Raw genomic sequence first — 10,414 nt, 5'->3', positions numbered from 1 at the left:
TAAAATTTTATTTATTTATTTTTTAAGTTTTTGGCCGTGCTGCACAGCTTGCGTGATCTTAGTTCCCCCACCAGGGATTGAACACAGGCCCCTCGGCAGTGAGAGCCCGGAGTCCCAACCACTGGCGCCAGAGAGTTCCCTACACACCTTTAAAATGTATTCAGACGTTTTGATTTTGCAATAGCCTTTCTAATTTTGTTATTCGTTTCTCATGTACCATCATGTCCTTTTTAACGTCCCTCTTTTATTTTTTGTTATTTTATCTTTTCAGCAGAGTTGCCTCCCGGCCAATTAGTTTTGTGGCCAAAGTACCTAGAAGCGGAGGACTTTGGGGAAGAAGCTGGAATGCGCCTTCCACTCCCTCTCTGGGAACTCTCCAGAGAGTAAGCTCCTGGGGGTCGCGGCCGAAGCTGGGTTCGTCCCTTTGTCCCACACCAGGCCCGGCTCACGGCACGTGGACGGTCACTTGCTCAGCGGATGACAGAGGGGCAGGTGCCTCTCCCCTCACTGACGCTTTGTTTGGTTTGTGTCAGTCTGTTTGTTGAGGGTGGGAAGGGTGGAGGGCGGTGTTTGTGTTAGCCCAGCTAATGCTCCCAGGATTGTTCGTCTTGTCATCTGGCCCCTCTTTAGGTGTTTGGGGTAGGGTTACTCAGCAAAGCACCCTGCTCTGTCTCCTCCAAAGTTTCCTCTGCTCCCCTCCCCTCCCCCTCCTGCCCATCCCCAGCTCTGTTCTGGGCTTTGCTTTAGAGAGGAGCTGTCGGGTAGGAGCTGTCTGCTGAGGACACACTGGCTTTTACCAAGACCCTGGCACTCCATCTTCACCCCCGGCCTGGCCGACCTGCCGTCTCGCACTTGGGATTCTCCCTCTCTTGGCTTCCACTTCCTAGGCAGCGCCCCAGCTTATGCGCCAGGTCGGGGTCCCGTTCCTTTAAGCTGACCTGGATGCACGGGCTGGCTCTCACCCGCCGGAGGCGGGTGACGATTAAGGAAGAAATGGAGCTAGACACTAGATTCTCTGCTAATGCATTTGAAAAAGTAAAAAGAGAGAGCAAGAAAAATCGTGGCCAAGAAGCCGACTTGACTAAGAACTCCTTGCTGCTTAGTCGTTGAGCCAAGACAGCCCTGAAGACACAGGAAAGAGCGAAAATGTGCCACACTTCGGAAAACAAAGACCGAGTAACATCAGGAAGGAACGATAGTCATCATCTTGGCTCGACCCTGGCTGTTTCCTTCACAAGACAGGTGGAGAGCTGCGTCTGCCCTGGATTCAGTCACATGGGGCGTGTGCCCTACTCACCACCCCCCACCCCGTGCTGGTCCCAGTGGAGCCGAGACAAGTGTCGCTCCGGCCCCAGCACCTGCCCTAAAGCCACCCACTCATTCCTTTGCTCACTGACGGAGCACCCGCCTCATGGTCACTCCCAAGTCCCTTCTATTCTGGGTGCCCGCGGATCCAGCAACGAGAAGCAGACGCTTCTGCCTTACTGGGCTTAGGATCTGACGGTGGGGCAGGGAGACGGTGCATGGACAGGTGAGTAACACCTGCAGGCTGCACACTGACAGGTGCCCCGGGAGACACAGCAGGAACGGTGGGGGGGATGGTCTGAAGTCAGAGAAGGGAGATTCCAGAAACAAGAGAAGCTGTGGGCGCTGGTCTGGAAGCGGGGGTGGGGGTGGGGGCTCTGGTCAGTGCAGCCCCGGACTGTCCTGCGGGTGGGGTGGGAACGGGGACTGTCCCAGCAGTGGGATAAGGACGGTTTACAAGCCATTTTCTCTCACGAAACCGCCTGTTATAAACAGCTTTCCGAATCAGTTCCTTCTTGATCCCAGGCTAACAGACCCTGTCCTTCTGACCACAGGGGCCTCTCGTAGCCCAGATGGGGTTATTCACACAAAAAGCACTTACTGAGGGACCTCCCTGGTGGTGCAGTGGTTAAGCATCTGCCTGCCAATGCAGGAGACACGGGTTCGAGCCCTGGTCCGGGAAGATCCCACATGCCACGGAGCAACTAAGCCCGCGAGCCACAACTACTGAGCCCACGTGCCACAACTACTGAAGCCCGCACACCTAGAGCCCGTGCTCCGCAACAAGAGAAGCCACCGCAATGAGAAGCCCATGCACCGCAACGAAGAGTAGCCCCCTCTCGCCCCAACTAGAGAAAGCCTGCATGCAGCAGTGAAGACCCAATGCAGCCAAAAATAAAAAAAATAATAATAATTTTTAAAAAGCACTTACTGAGCACCTACTCTGGGCCAAGCATTGCTCTAGACACTGGGGAAAAAGTGCCGTGGAGCAGCAGTCACGTCGATTGTTGGACCCTGTTTGTTTTCCACTTGCTTTTTATTTAGTTGCCTGTCAGTTGACACCACTGATCCTACAAGACGGATGGAGAAAACGTGCCCCGGACACGAAGAGCTTTGTGGATGATCGCTAGCTGGCCGATGATTCCAGAGAAAAAGCAAGGCAACATCCCAACCCAGTTCGTCTTTAAGTCAAAATCTCTTGGGCTGTGAGCATGTCATTACAAAGGTCAAGAGAGCATTTCCCGAAAACCTTTCTCCCCTGAGTCCCTCCTGCCGTCAGTTACAAGTGTCCTGCTGTAACAGGAGTGTGCTGGGGAGGGGGGGTGGGTGGAGGTCAGAGGACGGAGACCCTGACTCCAACTGAACTCAGAGAAGTGAGTCTCCCATCACACCTGCGTCAGCAAGCAGAAAAACCTTTGCTCTGGTCCCAGCACTGCCATGGGGCAGAGAAGTGCTGAGTCCTAGCTATTTTCTTAACAAGGCAAAAGGAGTGAGGATGGACTGAGAAAAAATACACGGTCAGAGGGAAATTCAACTCTGTACATCCGCAGAGCAAAGCACAGTTTCCGACAGCCTTGTTTTTTCCCTCTAGCATCAGGGCACGGGGCACTCAAAGTGTTTTTAAAACGCAATAAAGGTGTTTTGATTGGGCAAGACAGACCCTATTTTTATGTCTGAAAACACAAACCAATCCTGGGAAGAGGCAACGAACAGCATCCCCCTCACTGTTGGCCTACAGAGACAGACCCTTTGGTGAAATTTGGTTTTATCCTCAACGGATACAGTGGTTTTACTAAAAGGAAGTTGGTGCAATTTTCCCAGAGTCAGAAGGAATAGCATGTTAAGAATCATGTTTCTTAAACAGCTAAATAAGGAAACTGGACATGACCCCTTTCCTTGTCACTAGTTTGCCATATTATGAAATAAAGTCCAAGTGCAATCCCGTTTCAAAGCACAGGCTTCTGCTCCTACCCGTGTGGCCCCCCTCCTGAGTCAGGGCCCCCAGCTTGAGTCCTGTCCTTGCAGCCACTGGCCTGACAGGCTGAGTGAAACTCTGCAGATCAGGTCCAGACAGTGCGTCCCAGGCTGGGCTCCTGACATGGCCAGGGAATCACCAGGATGAGCAAACTCAGACCCTCCTGTCTTTAACCTTGGGTCCCTGGGAGGTCCTCTGCACATGCTCGTGTCTCCCCAGTGGGGTGACAGGATTTCCCAGAGACCTGCCGAGGGATGCTTGAAACACACGGGCTTCACTGTGAGGGAAATGCTACTGGTCATCGGCCAGGGTCAGAACACCCAGCTGTGGAGGTGAAGCCCCGGGACGTCAGGAGCCCAGGTGACCGAGCAGCTGTCTGGCCTCGAGGGCTGAGGGGGTCATGGGAGCATGAATTCCACGTTCCCGCAGGGATGAAGGGACAGGGGTCTGGGGAGGTGGTGGTCTGAGCACAGGGTAGCCACGGGGAGGTGTGAGAAGCAGCACGGTGGTGGGGTGGGGGTGGGGGTGGCAGTGAAGGGTTCCTGTGGAAGGTTCTCATCCTGGGGTCTGAGCACCAAGGAGCTGAGACATCATTGGTTGTGCAGACTGCACACTGGGCACTGTACTTTCTGAGCCGGGGAACGACAAGTCAGGAGGTCAGAGAGGCCCCAAGGACCATTTCTAGGGCGATGGTTCTGAAGGGAGGGGAAGGGAGAGACTAGGTGATCCAGAGCAGAGGGTGGGTGTCAGGCGGATTCTTTCGGGAGCGCAGCATGCTTGCTTCCACCCCCTCAATGAGAAACATCTCCGGGTGGGACATTCTGCTCTCCTCCCGGCTCATGAAAGTGAGGCAAGTGTTATCGGTTCCACCAGGAACCGGAGATGGAGTGGAATGACGCCACACACACTATGGTTCAAGGTGCTGGTTTATTGCAGCAGGAAGAGAACCGACTCGCTTTACAAATCTGAGGGCTGTGGATGTCCCCACCAGACACACTCATGCCAGTTCCCACAGGGCCACCTGGATGCAGCCAGGAGGTGATGTTTCAGGTAAGCAGAGACAGAAATCAGATGCTACCCGCAATTGCTTTGGAAGGTTTTGAGAGAACAGGCGTATTGCAGGCACTGTTTTAAGTGTTGCATAAATTCCCAGATGGATTCCTTCCGGGGCACTGAGTAACTAAAGTATCCTGTTCAGCTTCAAGACCTTCGGGCAAATGGACAGACAGCGGACAAGCAGGTGGATGTGGGGGCTGAGGAGGCTGCTGGTGACGGAGGCCACCCCTGTCTGCGGGGACCCATGCGCCTCCCAGGACCATTAAGCATCCCCATCCGGAGTCCGGCTCCTGCTTCCAGCTCTCCAAGCCATTGGACGTGTGGAGGCTAATTTCTGAATTTAGAAGATAGCAGGATGGAAATGTGTTCCTCACTAAAGGGACAAGAATGTGAGCTATGTGGGCCGGCTGGCCCCTTTCTGATTTCCCTTCTCACTCAGCCTTGAGCCGAGCTGATGACCGCAGCAGTGACTAAAGAGGACGAGATGGATCAGAGCCGGAGGGATTTCTAGTTTTAAGTCTAGCATGACCCTTCCAGAAAGAAACGCTCTGACACCTCTGATATTTTAAAGTGAACTTTAAAGATGCCTTTGATTCCTTGGAGTTTCTGAAATGCTGATACGTGATAGGGTGGGCGGTGGGTGGTCCAGTCTGAGATTCCCCAGACAACCGTTTGGAATTCCTCCCGCAGAGGCTGGGCAGCAGCATGTCCTTGGTGTTCTGTTATCGTCTGAGGGAAAATGAGGCTGAGGATGTGTGTGGGACAGAGGAAGGTGGACCCGGGGGCCCTGGCTCATTCACAGGAAGGGGGGCTGCGACTGGCAGCCTGCATTTCTTCTGACAGCCGGCGAGGGACTAGAGGCCACGGAACCACAGATACCAGAGTGCGAGTGTGCACCTCGTCCGGCCACCCCGGTCGGCAGCTGGGGAGTGTGTGTGGAGGGGCTAAGAAAGGAAGGTGCGCTTGCACTTCTACCCGAGGGAGAGGACAAAGTGGGTGGGGTTAGAGGAAGAGCTCTGTAAAGACCCTCAAAGAGAAATGCGCTGCTCACGTAAAACTGCGGAGCCAACCCAATTCTTATTTGGGGAGCATTTTGGATATCACCGCGGAAAGAGTTGTCGAGTGATCACCGAGCACCAAATTCGTTTACAATCTTGTTCTCAACACAGCGACTTCTCTCCTGGTGCTTTGGAATTACCAAAATATCCTTGCCTAACAGCAAAGGGGGAAAAAAAAACCCCTGTGCGTTTCCCTGGATGATTTTTGCTCCTCCCCACACGCCGGTCGCCGTCAACTCTGCGGCCCGCCCGCGTCGCCCTGCGCAGCCGGCCTCTTGCAGGTCAGCATCAGCAGCAGGAAAAGGGGCAGATGCCAGAGGCTGCAGAAGAACAGCTTCCGGGAGCTCTTCCGGTCTGCGTCCCTGTAGAACCGAAAGCTGAGGTAGGAAATGTACAGGTTGATGGGGAGGGCGATGACGGGGAAGGTCCACGTGGTGACGTCCAGGGCGGGGGCCGCGGCGGACATGGCAACCAAGGCCAGGCAGTGGCGCAGGGCGACGCGCCGGCACAGGTCCGGGTGGGTGACCGACATCATGCAGTAGCCGCCCCGGGAGTAGTCTTCGCGGAGGCTCCAGCTCAGCGCGTTGAAATGAGGAAACTGCCAGGAGTAGAGGATTCCTCCCAAAAGACACGCTCCTGCACAGAGGTTTGGGGAAGCAAGACACGCCGTCATCAGAGATCTACAGAGGCACCCTTTCCGACAGCTGCCGGCCCTGGCGGCGCGCTCCCACCCCGCAAGCCAGACTCCCTCGGGTCCTCGCGCGTCTGCGCTTCCCTCTCTGCTCGGAGATGGAGGTGGGCGGGGGCGGGAGGCTTCCCACAAGGCTGAGCACCTGTGGCACCTGACCGCCCCCCGCCCCCTGCGGTGCCAACACCGCGACAACAAAGGGGGTCACGTTCAGGGTCGGCCCAGTCCCAGAGGGCCTTCTGGGCCGGGCTTTTAGCTGTTTCCACCAGCCGGCTCGCGAGTGAGGGGCTTGGGCAGCGAGGTGGAAGGCCGCTCCGGGCAGGTGGCAGCTCCCCGCTCAGCACCGACAGAACCGCAGTCCTTATGGGCGGCACCGGGGACGCGGGGGTAGCAGGCGGGGCGCACGGCCCGCACTGCAGGGAGGGTGGGGGACTCCCCAGCGCAACCTGAATACTTAGAGCGGCACAGGGTCAGAGGCTCTGCTGTTTCTCAGAACAGGTGAACACCTGAGCACCCTTTCTCCGGAACTGGATCTTCCCCCCAACACGGTGGGGTGAAGGCTGCCAGTTACTGAGTGCCTCCTTCTCACAAAGACTTCTACAGTCACCTCACTTAATCCGACTGCAGGACTTGAGGCAGGTTTTATAATCCTCATTAAGCGAACGAATCAGATGATGCTAAGTTCTCCAACAAGAGGTGAAGGAGGAACTCAGCGGGAGCCCGTCTGATTGCAGCCCCGGCTCCCCCGCGGCACTGGGCCGGGTCTCCGGAAGGGGCTGCAGCCATTCCTGAGCGGACGGTTCATTCCTCCTCTCCTCACACAGGGAGTGTTCCCCGAGCGCCCACTGAGAGGCGAGCGCGGCCTAGGCACCGCGGATGCAGCGTGAGCGCCAAGCCACGTGGGCCGAGTTCCCCCAGAGCCGCGCATCCAGAGGCCCGCGGCGGCTGTGCAGAAGCATGTGCAAGGGGGCGCAGGGCACCGGTGCGCAGTGCACGGGGGCGCAGCGCATGGAGCGGAGCAGACGTCTAGAGGAGGACGTCTGCGCCCAGAGAGGAGTGACCAGGCCAGTGCGGTAATCAAGGCCCCCGGGCAGGAGGCGCGGCAGTCACAGCATGACAAGAAGACTAGGGCGTGTGTTAGGATCCACAGAGCTGTATGTCAGAACAACAAGGTCGATTTTACTGTATGATAATTTAAAAACTAAATTAAAATAAAGAAGGCAGGCATGTGTCTGGAGTGCAGAGAGCAGCGGGGCCAGGTTCCAGGATCAGCCAGAGGGACGGGCAGGGCCACCCGCCCCGGCTCTGCAGGCGGCGCCAAGGACTGTTCCGTCCTAGAAGCAGCAGAAAGCCATGGAGGGGACTTAACGCGTGAGAGTGCACATGTGCGTGTGGCGAGAGGGGCTGAGGAGAGGGGCCCTGGTGAAAGGACACACTGGAGGGGCCCAGGCAGCTCTGGACGGATCACTCGGGAGAGGAGAGGAGAGGAGAGGAGAGATGAGGGGAGTGAGGATCGGGCGGTGACGGCGCAGCAGGAGAGATGGGCCTGAGAGGGACCAAGGAGGCCAAGGTGACAGGACGTGAGCGCAGAGAAGGGAGGGAGGTGTCGGGAGCGACTCCTGGGCCCAGGGGTGCCCGGAGACCTCGCGCCCTAGAGGACACACCCGGAAGCCGTGCAGGGCAGCTCCTAAGGGTAACTCTGGTGTGTTCGGTCTGACACGCCCTTGGGATATCCACACGGCAAGTCGTGAGGAGGGTCTGGGCTGCGATGCGTCCCCCACGGGGTGAGCCACCTATCCCGTCACTACCTGTTTCCTTTCCCCTCCGGGATGTGAACTCTGTGAGGGTTTGTTCCTCCTTTTTTCATCTCCAGAGAGAAGTGCTGCATACCATGGGGCAAAGGGTCCTCCAGCCCAGCCCCGGAGCCCATGTGCACAGAGAACTGCTCCACAAAAGCCATTCCCAAGACCCCCGTTTCCAGCACTGACGTGTAAACCTTAGGACCTTCTACTGCCCCTGCTTCCTTCCTCCTCGGAGGGTCCCGGACGCGCTGACTCACTCGGGGTTCCCTGTGTCTCAGACCCCCACCTGCCTCTGGGGCCCCTGATCCGAGAACTGGGAGGTTGAGGACCCACTGGGGCCCACCCTGGGAAGCACTGTGCTGCAGGCGGCTTGAGCATGTGCACCCACTGTCCTATCTTAGATGGTGATGCAGATCTGCTGAGCCCCTCGTCTGTGGGAATGTGCAGAAAAACAGGGCGGGGTGTGGGGCGGCGACTGCTAACACAGGACCCTCAGCAGGAGAGAACACAGTCAGATCACTGAGAGTCCTCCAGAGGGTAAGCGTGGGCTCCAAGTCCTGCCGCGCACGTGCCGGAGAGGCTCAGAGGAAGGAAGCTGCTCTTCACTTTGGATCTTTATTTGTGAGTCAACCGACTCCTCGTCAGCCTTCCAATCCAGAAGGAAAATAACAAAGACTTGCCCTTAGGGGCCCTATTTTGGTAGGGTGGCTGTCAAATCCCCTGCAGACCATTTTAACCCTATCTATAACTAGCACATATATACATCTTCATTCATGTAGACACATTCCAATTTGAACAGCAAAAGAAGCAGCTACTGGGACTCCCCTGGTGGTCCAGTGGTTAAGACTCTGCGCTTCCACTGCAGGGGACGCAGGGTCCATCCCTGGCTGGGGACCTAAGATCCCGCATGCCGTGGGGCCAGAAAAAAAAAAAAAAGAAGCAGCTACTATTTGTTGAATCTGGTGGCAAACAGAGGACGGTGTCAGCCACCTACCAGGTACGACCCTAGAGGCCAGAGAGGCAGCGGCCAAAGCGACAGAGCCCTGCACGAGGTCCAGCGGGAGGCGCACACGACACAGACGACACTGACGCCTGCTACTCAGAGAATCAAAAGAGGGCGGCAGGATGGGCGACCTGGGAGTGACTGCTCAGGGAAGGCGTCCCCAAAGGTGGTGTGTGAGCCACGTCTCAACTGCACTGATCCTGGGAAGAGTCACTCGTCGTGTCTCTGGGAGACGTGCAGGCTGTGGGGAGGCATGGGGAGTGAGGAGACAGCCAGCAAGGGCGGGGCCGGGTCTCAGGGTACCTGCACACCCGATGGGGAGGGGCATCTCCCCCAGAGCAGCGGAGAGCAGGGAGGGGGGACAGGCGGCAGAGACCACCGAGGGGACAGGTGGTTGGGGGGCACTGGAGTGGCACACACTGATGCCTTTTCCTCCGGGGGGGACCCGCACGGTTCATGGTGGAGACGTGAAGGTTCTCTCTGTGGCCGTATTAGGTTTGCCCAGCAGACATCCATCCCCACGAAGGCCTGGAGGCTTGTACGCAGGCCCGCGCAGGGGAATCCCATCCATGCTCTCCTGTTCCCGGCACCTTTCTACGGGCACAGCTGCTCTCACCTCACAGATGAGAGATGAAGTAACTTGCCCAAGGCTATTCAGCACCCCGGCACCGTGTACCAGCACCTTCTCCTAGAAAGTTGTTGCCGAACAGTAACAAGGGACTGCCAGGTGGTCATCAGAAGGCCAGTGGAGCAGAGCAGAGGAGGGCTTGCTGGAAGGAGAAATCCATGTATTAAGATAAGAGTGCTGGTGCCTTAAAAAACAAACCACCAAGGTTGTTCAATTACAAACACACAGGTAATATTTTTCTTGACAGTGAGCACCCTTGGGGAATTAGCCAAGACAGAAGGGAAGGGGGCAGCACCCAGGTACAAGTGAAGTGGAAAACAGAGCGACAGAAGGAGACTTCTCCTTCGTATTCCGATGGCAAAATAGAGCCATCTCTGGATGTCAGAGGGGCCAGCACAGAGGAGGCAGTGTGACTGGTTCTCGGGGCACCGGGCCACTCGGAGGCTTTGAGCGCAGCCCTAGCCCAGGGGCCCCGACAAGACCAAGCTGTGTCCCCAGAGGAATGGCATCAGGGCTCACGTAGAGACGGGGGAGGGGACGGGTAGGTCAGGGCTCAGGAGCTGTTTTGCTCTTGCAATGGCTGAGAAAGAGCCCATTCAGCCAGGAAACCAGGCTCGAAACGGTTAAGACATCAGGCTCCCACGTGGAATCTTGTCTTTCTCAAAAGCCCTCTTTTTTCCCGTGCCAATTGGAGTATTCTGTTTTGCTCAATACACGTTTTTAGTTACGCTTCTCCTTCAAATAACATAATTAAAAAAAAATCACTTTCGTAAGAGTGGCATGCTGCTTTCTCTGGGAGAGGAAATTGGGTAGGGGTTTGGGTCATGTCACAGATGAAAGAGCTTTAGAAATCACAGCTTAGCCTTCAAGGAGTGTAATCAGAAAACCCCACCCCACAC

The 10,414-nt window shown here is 56.4% G+C and overlaps 1 protein-coding gene across 1 annotated transcript in view; it reads right to left on the bottom strand.

Moving 5' to 3' along the window:
• Positions 1-5,287: 5,287 nt before the first annotated feature.
• The window catches only part of COX10 (cytochrome c oxidase assembly factor heme A:farnesyltransferase COX10), a 109,869-nt gene continuing 104,742 nt past the window's right edge, over positions 5,288-10,414 (bottom strand). The window contains exon 7 of the mRNA XM_082861472.1: positions 5,288-6,030. Coding sequence (XP_082717598.1) covers positions 5,627-6,030 — 404 coding nt within the window. The 3' untranslated portion in view covers positions 5,288-5,626. The remainder of the gene's footprint in view (positions 6,031-10,414) is intronic.

This window comes from Leucopleurus acutus (assembly GCF_964270905.1).
Source record: "Leucopleurus acutus genome assembly, chromosome: 19".
Classification (NCBI taxonomy): Eukaryota; Metazoa; Chordata; class Mammalia; order Artiodactyla; family Delphinidae; genus Leucopleurus; species Leucopleurus acutus.
Note: the sequence above shows the minus strand (reverse complement) of the source record. Positions and strands in the feature narration are given on the sequence as shown.